This window comes from Ruditapes philippinarum, unplaced genomic scaffold, assembly GCF_026571515.1.
Source record: "Ruditapes philippinarum isolate M1 unplaced genomic scaffold, ASM2657151v2 ctg3835_1_1_1_1, whole genome shotgun sequence".
Classification (NCBI taxonomy): domain Eukaryota; kingdom Metazoa; phylum Mollusca; class Bivalvia; order Venerida; family Veneridae; genus Ruditapes; species Ruditapes philippinarum.
In genome coordinates, this window is record NW_026853110.1 from 215733 (window position 1) to 234433 (window position 18701).

The window sequence follows — 18701 nt, forward strand, 5'->3', positions numbered from 1 at the left end:
AGAATATTACAATTGAAGCCAGTTGTTCGGTAATAATAAAAAAAAAATGAAAACGAAAGTCGAGTCATGCCATTGGTAAAATTTATTTCAAAATATAAGATTGAAGTCTAGGTTTGTTAGTCTAACATTTCTAAATACTTTTATGCTATAGAATATAATTTACAGTCCATATAATCCGTATCATATCTACAATCGTTGATTGACAGGAAAAAAAAAAAATTCCAACCTACCGACCCTACTTTTTTTGGTCTCGCCACCAGAAACACATCAATTTTTTTTTTAAGCCTAAAGAATGACTACTTTTAATAATTTCATGTTAGCAAGATGCATCAAAGTCTTTTCACAATGGTAGGAATGTCATCGCACACCTTTAAAATGCACCAAATCCGACTGTCGACTCAAAGATAAATTTTTTTTTTATTCTATTAAATCATTAGAATACCAAAAAATAATATATAAAATTAAAAAAAACATTTTACTTTCTGGTTTAAAGAAGCTAACCTCTAGAAGATAATAGAAAAACTAGTTTTACAAATATTTCAAAATCTCTCTTCAAAAACATAATATAGTTGAAAGAATTCGAAATGACACAAATTGTTCAAATTTTTAACCAGGTTTTCAACGAAAACCGGGTTATTGTAATGCCGAAGTAGGCGGGCGGGCGAGAACTTTTGGTTTCCCCTCAATAACCTTTGCTTTGGCCAATTGACACCAAACTTGGTGTGTAGGTAGCTTATATCAAGAGGCAGCTTGGAATTGCTACCCAGGTGTCTGTGATCAAGGTCAAGGTCACTGTTACTAAAAATAGAAATTCAGTTTCTGCTCAATAAGTTGAATAACTTGAGTTTGCTTTGGCCTATTGACACCAAACTTGGTGTATAGATAGCTTATATCAAGAGGCAGCTTTGTATTGCTACCCAGGTGTCTGTGATCAAGGTCAAGGTCACTGTTACTAAAAATAGAAACTCAGTTTCTGCTCAATAACTTGAGTTTGCTTTGGCCTATTGATGCCTAATTTGGTGTGTAGGTAGCTTATATCAAGAGGCAGCGTTGGATTGCTACCTAGGTGTCTGATCAAGGTCAAGGTCACTGTTACTAAAAATAGAAATTCAGTTTCTGCTCATTAACTTGAGTTTGCTTTGGCCTATTGACACCTAATTTGGTGTGTATGTAGCTTATATCAAGAGGCAGCGTTGGATTGCTACCCAGGTGTCTGTGATCAAGGTCAAGGTCACTGTTACTAAAAAAAGAAATTCAGTTTAAGCTCAATAAGTTGAGTTGCTTTGGCCTATTGACACCAAACTTGGTGTATGGATAACTTATATCAAGAGGCAGCATGGGATTGTTACCTAGGTGTCTGTCATCAAGGTCAAGGTCACTGTTACTAAAAGAGAAATTCAGTTTCAGCTCAATAACTTGAGCTTGCTTTGACACCAAATTGAGTTTGCTTTTGCCTAATTCACATCAAACTTGGTGTATGGGTTTGTTATATCAAGAGGCAGCTTGGGATTGCTACCCAGGTGTCAGTGGTCAAGGTCAAGGTCACTGATACAAAAATAGAAATTCAGTTTCTGCTCAATAACTTGAGCTTGCTTTGACACCAAACTTTATGAATGGGTAGCTTATATCAAGAGGCAGCTTTGGATTGCTACTCAGGTGTCTTTGATCAGGGTTAATGTTTATGCCCCCGCCATGTAATGGCCGGGGCATATAGTGTTACCCTGTTCCGTCCTTCCGTCCTTCCGTCATTCCGTCCTTCCGTCATTCCGTCCTTCCGTCATTCCGTCATTCTGTCATTCCGTCATCATCAGTTTCCGTTCATTATCTTAGTAACGGTTGCACACATTCAACTCAAATTTGACATATGGATATGTCATGAGAAAATACAGGTCAAGTTTGAATTTGGTCATGGTTCGATGATTTTTGGCAGAGTTATGCCCCTTTTACTTTAAAATAATATGAAATTTTCAGTTTCCGTTCATTATCTCCCAAACGATACAACACATTCAACTCAAACTTGACATATGGATATGTCATGGGAAAATACAGGTCAAGTTTCAAATTTGGTCATGGTTCGATGATTTTTGGCAGAGTTATGCCCCTTTTACTTTGAAAAATAATATGAAATTTTCAGTTTCCGTTCATTATCTCCCCAAAGGTACAACACATTCAACTCAAATTTGACATATGGATATGTCTTGAGAAAATACAGGTCAAGTTCGAATTTGGTCATGGTTCGATGATTTTTGGCAGAGTTATGCCCCTTTCACTTTGAAAATAATATATGAAAATTTCAGTTTCTTTCAGTTTCCATTCATTATCTCCCCAACCATACAACCCATTTAAACTCAAACTTGACATATGGATACATCAAAGGAATGCGCAGGTCAAGTTCAAATTTGGTCGTGGTTCATGATTTTTGGCAGAGTTATGCCCCTTTCACTTTGAAAATAATATGAAATTTTCAGTTTCTGTTTATTATCTCCCCAACAGTACAACACATTCAACTCAAATTAGACATATGGATATGTTTTTTGGAATGCCCAGGCCAAGTTAGAATTTGGTCATGGTTCAATGATTTTTGGCAGAGTAATGCCCCTTTTACTTTGAAAATAATATGAAATTTTCAGTTTCTGTTCATTATCTACCCAACAGTGTTACATATTCAACTCAAATTTGACATATGGATATGTCAAAGGAATGTGCAGGTCAAGTTGGAATTTGGTCATGGTTCGATGATTTTTTGGCAGAGTTATGTCCCTTTCACTTTGAAAATAATATAGATACATCTTAGGAATAAGCAGTTTAAGTTTGAATTTGGTCGTGGTTCAATGATTTTGGACAAACTTATCTTTCTTGAATGTTGAAAAAATTTTGAACTTTCAGTTTCAGCACTCATACTTTTGTGGAAAGTTTGAATTTGGTCGTGGTTCAATGATTTTGGACAAACTTATCTTTCTTGAATGTTGGAAAAATTTTGAACTTTCAGTTTCAGCACTCATACTTTTGTGGAAATGTATGTAGCCATTATTTTGGCTACAAATATGAAATATGCTATTTTCAAAAGGTTAAGACTGAATAATTTCAGTGCTTTGAACATTGTATGAAAATGGTTTGTGTTAACATTGAAAAGTTTTAAGGGCTTTGAACTGCAAATGAAAAAAATAATTTGTGCAAACAAATTTGGAACTAAATATTATAACATCTGAAATTTTGGCTGCATGCGGGGGCATCCGTGGCATGATGACACATTTCTAGTTTTAGTTTTATGTTATAACTTGAGTTTGCTTTGACACAAAACTTGCTGCGTGGCAGCTTTGGATTGCCACTTAGATATCTGCACTCAAGGTCAAGGTCATTTGCTTACAATAGAATTTTCAGCTTCTACTCTATAACTTCAGTGCACTTTGAACTATTGATTGCTGTCACATCAAAACTTGGTCATTGAAAACCTGGTTTTCGCCGCATTGTGGCGCTTCTTGTAACATTATTGCTCTGAAAAGAAACAGTTCACATTTCTGCCAATGGGAAATACCTCCTTTTATTTTATACCCCCACCACAAAATGTGGGGGGTGTTATAATGGATTCGCTTTGTCGCATCCGTCCATCTCCATTATCGTGTCCGCTCTATAAATCCTATACCAATTGAAGGATTTTCTTCAAACTTGGCTCAAATGTTCACCTCAACAAGGGGATGTGCAGAACCCATGTTGCCTATGTGTCAGCTCAAGGTCAAGGTCACAGTTGAAGGTCAAATATCAAACAATCAAATATTAGACAGTGTCGTGTCAGCTCTGTAAGTCCTACACAAATGAATGATTTTCTTCAAACTTGGCACAAATGTTCACCTCAACAAGGGGATGTGCAGAACCCATGTTGCCCTTTTGCCGGCTTAAGGTCAAAGTCTTAAATTTTAACATGTACTTGAATATTTCTAAAACTAGAACAAATAATCATTTGAAACTTCATATATATACCAAGTGGCGCAAGTATTTAGTAAGATATGCAGGTCAAGTTTCATTACTAAAAAAGTGGGGGGGGGGACAAAGTAAAGTCCATTTTTATGTCTTTAAATTTATTTACTATAATATTTCTTAAACCAGAACAGAAATTTACTTGAAACTTAAAATTTATATGAATGGTTATAAGCAAGCTCAGATGACGAAAATTCTACAATTCAATTGAATTAAGACACAAGTTATGCCCCTTTTAGGCAAAGAAATGTTCTGATAATACTTAAATGTTTCTGAAACTAGAACAGATATTCACTTGAAACTATATAATATATGAAGGGTCGTAAGTAAGCTCAGTAAGCAAAGTTTTTCCTCTCTTAATTACATTTTGACATAATTATGCTATTTTCTTAACTTCACTGCTTTTGTTTGTTTTAGTACATTGGGAAAATGAAAGGTAACTGTTTCGAACATGATTTGACAATATATATTTATACTATTACCTGTACAATGCGTCTTTTTGTGTCGCCTCTACGGAGTAGTGGCGACATATATGGATCACTTCTCCGTCGTCTGTCTGTACGTCCGTCTGTCCGTCCGTCAAAACTTGTCCGGACTACTCCTCATAAACTACTGGTGCAATTTTATCCAAACTTTACAGGAATGATCAGTACCATGTCTAGTTCTGCACTGTCCGTCTGTCTGTCTGTCTGTCACAAAACTTGTCCCAACATGAAATTGGCCATCATGAGGTGACACATGTGATCACTGATCGCTCTTGTTTCACCAGAGATAATTTCTTTATATGTATATGTATTTGTGCCACTAAAGATATTCCCTTAAGCACCTTTCCAAGTCGTCTTCTGTCAAGGACATTGGTGGGGATATGAATTGCATTCAGCGATACTTGGATTCTTTCATCCTGGTTTTTTTTTTAGCTCACCTGAGTTGCTCATGAACATGATGATACAAGTTTAAGATTAAGACATTTTATCTGCTTTTCTTTCTTTTCTAACAAAATTAATTTAGAACCTTAATAATCAGATGAGCGATATCAGAGCCATCATACCCCTCTTGTTGGTGTAGAGTTGGTTGGGATACTTAGTGGGTAATTGAGTAGATGAGAGTGATGCTATTCACTATTCTGTAATTCACTTGATTAGTTCCTTCCAGTTTAACCTGAGGGGACTTTAGGTTAACCCTCCATCCTTCTGTCCATCCGTCTGTCAGTCCATCGATATAACGTCGGTCAGTCCATCCATCCACAAAATTGGATCCCGCGATAATGCAAAAAGTACTGAAAATATTTTGAATATATATTGAATATATTGAAACTTGATATATTTAGGATGGCAGTATGGAGATTATGCATGTCTTTTTCTTTTCTTCCTATGTTGAAAATTCTGGTTGCTATGGCCACAAATAGACGGAAAATATGGCAAATTTAACATATAAACTGGATGTAGTGTTATTGCAAAAAGTACTGAAAATATTTTTATGAAACTTAAAATATGGATAGATGGCAGTATGGAGATTATACACTTTAGGGAGTATATTGAGAGCTACCATTCTTACCAAACATTGGCAACCCCTTGTCAAGGTATTTACATAAAACTTCAAATATAAGTTTCTGGTCATCAACCACATCATATGTGACAAGGGTCAGAACTCTAGCACAAAAATTATTAGAATTACCTGCCTTGAACTTAGAATTTTAATTAAAAAAAAGTTTCTTTTGTGGCATTTAGATTTACCCTTGTTTGTCCGTCCACCTGTCGCTTCTCCTTTTGTGACGCACGTAGCTCACAAAGTGTTTGACCTAGAGTCATGAAACATTTACAGGAATGTTGCTCAACATGTGTAGTTGGGTACTTGGGTATTTCATTTGGATGTTTTTAGTACTTGTAGAGTTATTGCCCTTGACTTAGTAAAAATTTGCAATTTTCAACTTGAGTCGCTCACAAAGTATTTGACCTAGAGTCATTAAACTTTACAGGAATGTTGCTCAGCATGTGTAGTTGTGCACCTGGGTATTTCATGTGGATGTTTTTAGTACTTGTAGAGTTATTGCCCTTGCCTGAGTAAAAATTTGCAATTTTCAACTTGAGTCGCACGTAGCTCACAAAGTATTTGACCTAGAGTCATAAAACTTTACAGGAATGTGGCACAGCATGTGTAGTTGTGCACCTTGATATTTTATGTTGATGTGTTTAGTACTTGTAGAGTTATTGCCCTTAACTTAGTAAAAATTTGAAATTTTCAACTTGAGTCGCACGTAGGTATAAAAGTATTTGACCTAGAGTCATGAAACTTTACAGGAATGTTAATTAGCATGTAAAGTTGTGCACCTGTGCATTTTTGTGTGGATGTTTTTAGTACTTGTAGAGTTATTGCCCTTGACTGAGGAAAAATTTGCATTTAGCTTAAACTTTACAGGAATGTTGCTCAGCATGTGAAGTTGTGCACTTGGGATGGGATCTGCGATGCGGTGGCATATAGCGATTCACCTGTGTGTGTGTTTGTGTGTGTGTTATATAGTAGAGGTGTAACGATTTCATCGATGCATCGATTCATCGCGATCTGCCTTGTCCCCGATGTATGCATCGTAATGAAATTAACAAATTCCAATATATTGCGATGCAATACATATTTCACCTCCGATGTATCGATACAGCGGGAATGTATCGCAATACACTAACAATATCTTCCAGAAATATAAGGACAAACGTATTTTTTGAAAGACCGAAGAAAGAAAAATAGCTCGGATGAAAAAACAATAAACGAGCGCGACTATTATCATACCATCGTTGTCATCTCGTTTCCCCATGTCCGCACTCATTTAACGGTTACTAACCAAGTTTTATCAATTCCATGTAAATGGGCTGGTGTCCTTTGAACTTGTTTATAATAAAAACATAATTAGAGATCTGTGCGATTTCAAGAAAAAACAACCTACAAACATGAATTTGTAATTTTATTTTGTAGCACTTAAATGTCGGATTAAAATAGTGATGATGACAACATCCCCATGTGATATTCGTCACGTATTTATACTTTCATTTCCGTTGACATCATTTTCCCATAAAAAAACAACAAAGCAAACAAACAAACAAACAGAAAACATGAAGACTGCAAAATATGTAAACGGGGAAATTACAGTCAATCCTCCCTGGTCATATCAGTCACAGTTTTGGGAACATTGTAGTTTTTGGGGAACCATCAGACAGTGTTGTATAATGTGGAAGACAGGACGTGGAGTGTTTGCAAAATTACTCTGGGGTTGAGCACAAATCTTTCGAGAAAACTGAGACTGAAACTTATAAACTGTCATTTTCACAGTTGTTGACCTAATTGTAGATCACTTGTTACTATTTTTTTTTTTCACAAAAAAAATCTTTATTGGTGTATTGTAAGACTGAAATTGTTAAACTGCCATATTTACAGTAGTGGACTTTAGCGTTAGAATAGCAAGTAGATATCAATTTGCTGTTATGGTTTAATTAAAAATACCTTTAATCCTCAAGTAATCAGAAAAGTAAATTGTTAAAAGATCAAAATCGGAAACCAAGTTATAACAACAAGTTAAAGAGTTTATTTTTTTGTTATTGTAATAGTTTTATATTATATTCGTAATTATGCTAATGCATTTGGCCAATTTTTTATATACTAAGTCTAAAAGTCAGTATCGTGATACGTATCGCATCGCAACATAAGAATCGCAATATGCATCGCATTTCTTCAAAGTATGCAATACATATTGTGAATCGCATCGTTTTGAAAAACAAATATCGTGATATGTATCGTGACAGAAAAAAATGGCAATGCACAGCCCTATTATATAGATTATTAATTTTAGTGAACTTAAAAAATCTTCTTGTGAAAAACCACTTGTCCAATTTCAACCAAACTTGGCAGGATTGATCCTTGGGCGAAGGGCTTCTAAAGTTGTTCAAAGAATTTCATTCCATGCAGAAATTTGGTTGCCATTATAAGAATAATTTTAAAAAATCTTCTTGTAAAGACCCAAAAGGCCTAGAGTTTTGATATTTTGCATAAGGCATTGTCTGGTAGACCTCTACCAAGATTGTTAAAATTATAGCCCTGGGGTCAAAATCTGCCCCGCCCTGGGGGTCATTGATTTTCACTATGTTATTTTTTACATATAGGAAAAACTTAAAATACCTTCTTGTAAAGACCCAAAAGGCCTAGAGCTTAGATATTTTGCATAAGGCATTGTCTGGTAGACCCTTACCAAGATTGTTCATATTATAGCCCTGGGGGTCATTGATTTTCACTATATGTACATATAGTAAAAACTTAAAATACCTTCTTGTAAAGACCCAAAAGGCCAAGAGCTTAGATATTTTTCATAAGGCATTGTCTGGTAGACCTCTACCCAGATTGTTCAATTATAGCCCTGGGGTCAAAATCGGCCCCGCCCCGGGGGTCATTGGTTTTCCTTATATGTATATAGTAAAAACTTATAGTAAAAACTTTAAAAAATTTCTTCTAGCAATTGACAAAGGCTATAGGTTAGATATTTTGCATGAAACATTGTGAAGTGAACTTCTAGCAAGATTGTTCAAATTATAGCCCTGGGGTCAAAATTGCCCCCGCCCTTGGGGTCATTGATTTTCAATATATACATATAGTAAAAAATCAAAAACTCTTATTGTCTGAAGGTACAAGGCTTAGAGCTTTAATATTTGTTAAACGATATTATCTATAGGTACTCTACCAAAGTTGTTCAAATTTGCCTCTAGTGTCAAAATTAGCCCCGCCCCGGGGGCCATAGGTTTTTCTTATACGTATATAGTAAAAACTTAAAAAATCATCTTCTCTAAATTGACCAAGGCTAGAGTTAATATATTTTGCATGAAACATTATGTAGTGAACCTCTAGCAAGATTGTACAAATTATAGTCCTGGGGTCAAAATTTGCCCCACCCCCGGGGGTCATTGATTTTCACTATGTACATATAGTAAAATTTTTTAAAAAATCTTCTTGTCTGAATGTACAAGGCTTAGAGCTTTGATATTTGGTATATGATATCATCTATGGGTCCTCTACTTAAGTTGTTTTAACTATGCCCCTAGTGTTAAAATTGCCCTGCCCCAGAGGCGATAGTTTTCCTTATATGTATAAAGTTAGAACTTGAAAAATCTTCTTCTCTGAATTGAAAAACCTTCTTCTCTGAATTGTCAAAGGCTAGAGGTTAAATATATGGCATGAGACTTTGCGAAGTGAACCTTTACCAAGATTGTTCAAATTATAGCCCTAGGGTCAAAATTGGTTCCGCCCCGGGGGGTCATTGATTTTCATTATGTACATATGGTAAAAAAATAAAAAATATTTTTGTCTGAAGGTACAAGGCATAGACCTTTAATGTTTGCTATATAATATCATCTATAGGTCCTCTACCAAAGTTGTTCAAATTTTTCCCTGGTGTCAAAATTGGCCCTGCCCGGGGGCAGTGATTCTCTTTATGTACACATAGTAAAAAGGAAAATAAAACAAATGTTTTCTGAATGTGAGAAAGCTACAGCTTAGATATTTGACTTGAAATGTTGTTTGGTGGACCTGTATCAAGAGTGTTTTGAATTAAACCTTTGGGTCCAAAATTTTGCCTTGCCCAAGGGGACAGTGACCTACTTTCTTGTCCTTTGATGTACAGCAATGAAATTTTGACCATGTGCACAGTTTTAGTTGTAAAGTGAACTTTGATTTCAGCTGACCTAGATTTTGACAAAGTGTCTTACTGTGTTGTCCTTTGATGTAGTCATGAAATTTAGGCTGTGTGAAATATGACCTTCACCACCAAATTCACACCAAATAGACTCGAGTGCATTGATATATTCCTACTCTGATCTTTTATTGAGTTAACAACAGATTTAACCACTAATCTGATAATAAGAATTAGATAGGTCAGGGATCTTTGCATTATGACAATCTTCAAAATTGTATAGAAACAAAAAAAATCTGTTCCTACGCTACTATTTAGTGTTGTATTAATGCGGTGGCATAGCATTTTTCTCAAATGCAATCTTGTTCTGCTTTGTTAGCTCACCAGAGCCGAAGGCTCAGGGTGAGCTATTAGTATCAAAGGGGGATGCTCCGGCGTCCGTCGTCATGCGTCAACAATCGTCTTCTTCTCTGAAACTACTGGGCAGATTTACCTCAAATTTGGTCTGTAGCATCCCTGTAACAGTCACACTTGAATTTGCTCATGTCATTCCAATTGGCCCCTTTTAGGGGTCAGCAGAGCTAAAAATAGAAAAACCTTTAAACATCTTCTTCTACAGAAATAATGGATGGATGATCACCAAACTTTGTCTGTAGCATTCTTGGGTAGTGTTTTATCAAGTTTGCTCATTTTAATTTGATTGGCCCCTTTTAGGGGCGCAAAAGCCTAAAAATAGAAATACCTCTAAATGCCTATTTCTAGAGAACTAATTGATGGATGATCACCAAACTTTGTCTGTAGCATTCTTAGGTAGTGTTTTATAAAGTTTGCTAATATTATTTTGATTGGCCCCTTCTAGGGGTCTCTAGGACTAAAAATAGAAAAACCTTTAAACATCTTCTCCTACAGAACTAATTGATGGATGATCACCAAATTTTGTAAGTAGCATTCTTGGGTAGTCTTTTATCAAGTTTGCTCATATTAATTTGATTTAGGGGCCGCTAAAGCTAAAAATAGAAATACTGTTAAAAGTCTATTTCTAGAGAACTAATTGAATGATGATCACCAAACTTTGTCTGTAGCATTCTTGGGTAGTCTTTTATCAAGTTTGCTAATATTATTTTGATTGGCACCTTTTAGGTGTTTCTAGGGCTTAAAATAGAAAAACCTTTAAACATCTTCTCCTATAGAACTAATTGATGGATGATCACCAAACTTAGTATGTAGCATGCTCGGGTAGTGTTTTATCAAGTTTGCTCATATTTATTTGATTGGCCCCTTTTAGGGGCGGCAAAAGCTAAAAATAGAAATACCTTTAAATGTCTATTTCTAGAGAACTAATTGATGGATGATCACCAAACTTTGTCTGTAGCATTCTTGGGTAGTCTTTTATCAAGTTTGCTCATATTAATTAAATTAGCCCCTTTTAGGGGCCGCTTAAGCTAAAAATAGAAATACCTTTAAATGTCTTTTTCTACAGAACTAATGGATGGATGATCACCAAACTTTGCCTGAAGCATTGTTGGGTAGTCTTTTATCAAGTTTGCTCATATTATTGTGATTGGCCCCTTTTAGGGGCCGCTTAAATTAAAAATGTATATATACATTTAAACATTTATTGCTACAGAACTAATTGATGGATGATCACCAAACTTTGTCTGTAGCATTATTGGGTTGTCTTTAATTTAGTTTGCTCATATTAATTTGATTAGCCCCTTTTAGGGGCCGCTAAAATTAAAAATAGAAATACGTTTAAACATCTTCTCCTACAGAACTAATTAATGGATGATCACCAAACTTTGTCTGTAGCATTTTTGGGTAATCTTTTATCAAGTTTGCTCATATTCATTTGATTGGCCCCTTTTAGGGGCCGCTAAAGCTAAAAATAGAAAAACCTTTAAACATCTTCTACTTCAGAACCAATTGATGGATGATCACCAAACTTTGTCTGTAGCATTCTTGGGTAGTCTTTTATCAAGTTTGCCTATATTTATTTGATTAGCCCCTTTTAGGGGCCACTAAAGCTAAAAATAGAAAAAACCTTCAAACATCATTTCCTACTGAAATAATTGAAAGATGACCACCAAACTTTGTAGCATTCTTTGGTAGTCTTTTATCAAGTTTGCTCATATTAATTTGATTAGCTTGGTTTAAGCTAAAGATTAAATACCCCAGGTCATTGCATTTTTTCAAATTATTGTTTAAACATATTCTATGCTCAAATTTAATATTAGAATATATTGACATTCTAACACTGAAAAGCAGTTGTTTCTGGTGAGTGACTCAGGGCCATCATTGCCCTTTTGTTAAAGTTATTGCCCTTTGACTTAGTGAAGATTTGCAATTTTCAATTTGTGTCATGCGTAGCTCAAAAGTATTTAACCTGGAGTCATGAAACTTAACAGGAATGTTGATCAGCATATGTAGTTTTGCACCTGGGGTTTCGCTTATGGATTTATCCAGTATTTCTAGAGTTATTGCGCTTGACTTAGTAAAAGATTATTATTTTTCCATTAGTGGCACATGTAGCCCAAAAAATGCTTGACCTAGAGTCATAAGATTGAAAAAAGAGTTGAGAGTGGGGGCACCCGTGTCCTATGGACACATTTCTAGTTTTATTAACTTCTTTATTTCTTAATGTATCTACTTCAAACTTCATATATATGTTTGTTATTATCACTCAAATCATTGGTGAGAAGGTTCAATACTCAAACAAGACTATTTCCAGAATTTTGTCCCCCTTGTCCCATATTTCCAGAATAATCTCCTCTTTAAACTTTAAATTTATCTTGTTCATTCTTTAACTTTCTTGTTTCTTCACGGATTTCCTAATTCCTGTCACATCAATACTTGGTGGTTGAAAACCTGGCTTTCGTCGCATTGCGGTGCTTCTGGTTCATTCATTAGATGGCTCAATTGAATGGCCAATGGCCCGTCAGAATGTTCCTGGGGTTCTAACCGTTAGGGGACTTATGGATTGCTTGCAATACTATGAGCATTGCTTGTTTCATATGTTAAATGTACTCATACATGTATTTTGAATGAATACTTGATTACTTTTCATGTTTTATTTAAAAAAAATTTTTTTCAGGCTTTAACAGAGCAAGTAGAGAGAGATTGGCTCAGAACACTATCTGCATTGAAAAGCAAAGATCCAAAAATCTATCAGAAAAATGCAAAATTTTTTCATGATGGTAAGTGACTGAACTTTGTTTGTTATTAGTGTGAAACTTCTTAAAATCATTATTTACTGTATTGAAGAAATGTGAAACAGTTCAATTTGAAATGTTTGGCTTAAACATAAGCATAGTAGGTGATGTCTGTGCAATTCCATGTTCATAAAACATGAAATATGGTGTTTGTGAATTGAAATCTGAATTTTCATTAATTTCTTAATATCCATCTGAAACTGAAGTGTCAAAGATCACCCACACAAATTTTTTAAGGATCAAACCAAAATATTCAAGGGTCAGCATATTTTGAGTATCACTGATCTAAATTGATACAGTTTATTATTTCATAAGGGAAAGTATGTAATATTCTTGTTTTTAGCTCACTTGTCATAAAGTGAAAAGCTGAGCTTTTATGATCACAATTTGTCCGGTATTCGTTCGTTCGTCTGTCTAACCGTAAACTTTTACTTTAAACAACATCTCCTCATAAACCACTAAGCCAATTTCATCCAAACTTCACAGGAATGTCCTTTGGTGGTCACCTTTAAAAATTGTTAAAAGAATTTAATTCCATGTATAACTCTGGTTGCCATGGCAACCGAAAGAAAAAACTGAAAAAATCTTCTTAAAAAAAACACATAGAGCTAGAGCTTAGATATTTGGCATGAAACATCTTCTACTAAGTGTCTACCAAGTTTGTTAAAATAAAAGCCCTGAGGTCAAAATTGGCCTTGCCCCGGGGGTTCATTGATTTTTATGACCCCGCCATATAATGGCAGGGGCATATAGTGTTACCCTGTTCCGTCATTCCGTCCTTCCGTCATCATCAGTTTCCGTTCATTATCTTAATAACCCTTGCACATATTGAACTCAAATTTGACATATGGATATGTCATGAGAAAATACAGGTCAAGTTCGAAATTGGTCATGGTTCGATGATTTTTGGCAGAGTTATGCCCCTTTTACATTGAAAATAATATGAAATTTTCAGTTTCCGTTCATTATCTCCCAAACGGTTCAAAACATTCAATTCAAAATTGACATATGGATATGTCTTGAGAAAATACAGGTCAAGTTCGAAATTGGTCATGGTTCGATGATTTTTGGCAGAGTTATGCCCCTTTTACTTTGAAAATAATATGAAATTTTCAGTTTCCGTTCATTATCTCCCCAACGGTTCAAAACATTCAATTCAAAATTGACATATGGATATGTCTTGAGAAAATACAGGTCAAGTTCGAAATTGGTCATGGTTCGATGATTTTTGGCAGAGTTATGCCCCTTTTACTTTGAAAATAATATGAAATTTTCAGTTTCCGTTCATTATCTCCCCAACGGTACAACACAATTAACTCAAACTTGACATTTTGATATGTCATGAGAAAATACAGGTCAAGTTCAAATTTGGTCATGGTTCAATGATTTTTGGCAGAGTTATGCCCCTTTTACTTTGAAAATAATATGAAATTTTCAGTTTCCATTCATTAACTCCCCGATGGTACAACACATTCAACTCAAACTTGACATATGGATACGTCAAAGGAATGCGCAGGTCAAGTTCAAATTTGGATATGGTTCAATGATTTTTGGCAGAGTTATGCCCCTTTCACTTTGAAAATAATATGAAATTTTCAGTTTCCGTTCATTATCTCCCCAATGGTACAACACATTTAGCTCAAACTTGACATATCGATACGTCAAAGGAATGCGCAGGTCAAGTTCAAATTTGGTCATGGTTCGATGATTTTTTGCAGAGTTATGCCCCTTTTACTTTGAAAATAATATGAAATTTTCAGTTTCTGTTTATTATCTCCCCAACAGTATTAAACATTCAACTCAAATTTGACATATTGATACGTCAAAGGAATGCGCAGGTCAATTTCAAATTTGGTCATGGTTCGATGATTTTTGGCAGAGTTATGCCCCTTTCACTTTAAAAATAATATGAAATTTTCAGTTTCCGTTTATTATCTCCCCAACAATATTACACATTCAACTCAAATTTGACATATGGATATGTTTTTGGAATGCGCAGACCAAGTTCGAGTCTGGTCATGGTTCAATGATTTTTGGCAGAGTAATGCCCCTTTCACTTTGAAAATGATATGAAATTTACAGTTTCTGTTCATTATCAACCCAACAGTGTTACATATTCAACTCAAAATTGACAAATGGATATGTCAAAGGAATGCGCAGGTCAAGTTGGAATTTGGTCATGGTTCGATGATTTTTTGGCAGAGTTATGTCCCTTTCACTTTGAAAATAATATAGATACATCTTAGGAATAAGCAGTTTAAGTTTGAATTTGGTCGTGGTTCAATGATTTTAGACAAACTTATCTTTCCTGAATGTTGGAAAAAATTTGAACTTTCAGTTTCAGCACTCATACTTTTATGGCAATGTATATAGCCATTATGTTGGCTACAAATATGCAATATGCTGTTTTTAAAAGGTTAAGACTGAATAATTTCAGTGCCTTGAATATTGTATAAAAATGGTTAAGACTGAATAATTTCAGTGCCTTGAACATTCAGGGCTGCCGATTTTCCGCGGATCCGCGAAAATCCGCGGATTTCGTGAGCTCCTGGGTCATTTTTTAGATCGATGTAAATTCGACAAAGACAATAAATTCATTCGTCATATTTTATACAGTACCCAAAAACCGGCACGCTTCGGCTTTTATCGTTACGCTAGCCGCCTATGGTACGTCTGTAAGCGCTTTTCTCATTGGTCATTGTCCTCAAGATAACTACATATATGTACGCTATTATCTACGTTACGTCTTACCGCGCTATTTGACGTCAACGTCACTTCTGACGTATGTTGTTATTGTTTATATATTACTGTTGAGATTTTGTACACATCGAATCGAGAGTCAATACAGATCGAACCTACACAACGCCTTTGTATTATTACTTCCAATATACGAAACCACTTCCACATTGGTGCCGTTTGTATAGTTATTGACTAATCATGAATCTACAGAAGCTTATTTCAACAAGAGAAGGTCATCGCAGAATTGTGCAGAGAAAATTAGCCGCAATTGATCAAAATGAGGAAATGTCATCTCTAGAAATTTCATCACTCATAGATTATCTGACAGAGAAAGCTACGATAATCAAAGGATTGAATGAAAAAATCATAAATCAGTGTGACGATATTGAAACAGAAATCGTGGAAAGTGAAGAATATTCATACGATTTGGATCTGAGGATTCAAAAGTTAAGTGAGACTTACCGGAAACATACTCAAGACTTTACAAACAATAGTTCCGTTGATCAAGAAGAAAACCCTATGGTACCGCGACATACGAGTTCGAGTACATTTGCGCAACATAAACTTCCAAAACTTACCATACCTAATTTTGACGGAGATCTTACCAACTGGCAGACTTTCTGGGACTCTTATGAGTCATCTATTCATCTGAATTCTACGTTATCGGACGTTCAGAAGTTCAACTACTTGCGATCTCTGGTTCAAGGTATAGCAGCACGGTGTATAGACGGGTTTCCTTTGACGAATGCGAACTATTTAAAGGCAGTGAGTCTACTAAGGGAGCGCTTCGGACAACCACAGAAGATAATTCATAGATACATGCAGTCCTTGCTTGAACTTCCAAGACCTAGCAACAATGTAGTAAGTTTACAATGTTTTTATGATAAAATGGAAACTTTTATCAGAGGTTTAGAATCACTTGGGCAGTCACAGGAATCTTACGGTAGCTTATTAATACCAATAATCTTAGAGAAGTTACCAGGCATAATGAAGCAAAATATGGCACGTGAACATCGCAGTGTAAACTGGGAATTACAAGAGTTAAGGTCAGCTATCTGTAAAGAAATTTCTTTCATGGAAGCAGGTATTTCTACTAGTGATATTATCAACCGTGAACCTGATGTTCATATTCCCACAGCGTCATTCTTTACTGGAACCAGACAAAGTACAAATGAACGTAAAAATGAACGTAAGAAAGACGTCAATTTTCGGAAAATTTTCAAGAAAGTTTGTCCCTTTTGTAATGATGAACATTCCCCAAACGAGTGCAGAAAGGTTACATCATATGAATCGCGTATAGATATTGTAAAAAGAGAACATTTGTGTTTTAACTGTTTACGGAAACATCAAGTATCGGCATGTCGTTCCACAAATAGATGTCGTCACTGTCAGCGCAAACATCATTCAAGTATCTGTGACAAATCTGCCAAGCAATCAAACTCAAAGCTCAATCCCAATGCCGCAAGTTTCACCATACCAGCTACTTCCGGTGTTTCAAATCAACCCGAAGCTGCAATTCTACACTCTACCACTCAGCTAAGACATGACGTTCTTCTGAAGACAGCCGTTGCAAAGATATGTTTTAACAGCGTTTCAATGGAAACAAATATTCTTTTTGATGAGGGAGCTCAGCGTTCTTTTATCACTGAAGAATTAGCGGAGAAACTACAAATTGAGCAGACCGGAAGTGAAGTCGTTCATTTAGCATCGTTTGGTGATACTAGCCAAAGAGTACGACACATGAGGAAATGTTGTATACAACTTATTACAGACGACAATGAGAAAATATGCATTGATGTTTTGATTGTTCCAAAGATAGCCGTACCGCTGCGAAATATTAATCAGAATATATTAGCCCTCCCATACTTGCATGGTTTAAAGCTAGCTCATCCAGTTACAAATGACAGAGATTTTGAGATATCGTTACTGATTGGAGCAGATTCATATTGGAAAATTGTTCAAGATAAGGTAGTCCGAGGGAATGGTCCAACAGCAGTGCAGTCGAGACTTGGATATCTTTTATCCGGTCCACTTCCGGTTTCCAACTTTCCAGCGTCAGGACAACACCAACTTCCGATTTCTACACTTACAGCGTCCACATTCCAACAGGCTCCAGTACCCACACAAGAAACGTCCACCCATTTATTGAACATTCTAACGTCCTCCCCAGATTCCTTTGATATTGAGAGATTTTGGAAGCTCGAGTCCCTGGGTATATCTCAAGAAAAAGAGAACCCTGAATCTACATACCTAGAAAACTACCAGCGTTATTCAATCACCTACAATAACGGACGTTACACAGCCAAACTGCCTTGGAAAGAAGATCACGCTATCTTACCAACTAATTATGACATCACCAAGAAACGCACTGAAAACGTAATCAGACGTTTACGTCAAGATCCTAGTAGTCTACAAACGTATGGAGAAATAATCAATGATCAAGAAAAGAGAGGTTTTATTGAGAAGGTAGACGAAGGTATCACACCCCAACACAAGATACATTACATTCCCCACCACGGCGTCAAGAAAGACTCAGTCACAACACCGATACGCATCGTATATGATTGTAGTTGTCATCAGTCACGTAACCAACCAAGCTTAAATGACTGTTTGAAGTCTACGCCACCAGAGCTTAACGATCTTACTCAAATTCTTATCCGTTTTCGGTTACATAGATATGCTGTTACTACCGACATAGAGAAGGCTTTTCTACAAATACAGCTGGCAGAAGAAGACAGAGATGTAACAAGATTTCTTTGGTTAAGTGACCCCAAAAATCCCGACAGTACTTTGATCACCTACAGGTTTAAAGCAGTTCTGTTTGGTGCAACATGTTCCCCGTTCATTCTTAATGCAACAATTTTAAAACATCTAGCAAGTAACAGTGATGTATGGGTCAGTAGTATTTTAAGAAGAGATTTGTACGTGGACAACGTTTTGTCAAGCTTTGAAGATGGAAACCAGGCACTTGCTTACTTCCATGATTCACGAAAGCTTATGTCGTTTGCAAACTTTAACTTACGCTCTTGGAATTCAAATAGCCAGAAACTACGAAATTTAGCCTTAAACTACGACTTACAAGATAGAGATAAAATCACAAAGATACTTGGAATGCG

General features: G+C 35.7%; 1 protein-coding gene across 1 annotated transcript in view; it reads left to right on the forward strand.

Moving 5' to 3' along the window:
- Nucleotides 1-18701, forward strand: part of LOC132734182 (protein KRI1 homolog) — a 53440-nt gene that overhangs the window by 22964 nt on the left and 11775 nt on the right. Inside the window, exon 3 of the mRNA XM_060720886.1 lies at nucleotides 12729-12831. Coding sequence (XP_060576869.1) covers nucleotides 12729-12831 — 103 coding nt within the window. The remainder of the gene's footprint in view (nucleotides 1-12728; nucleotides 12832-18701) is intronic.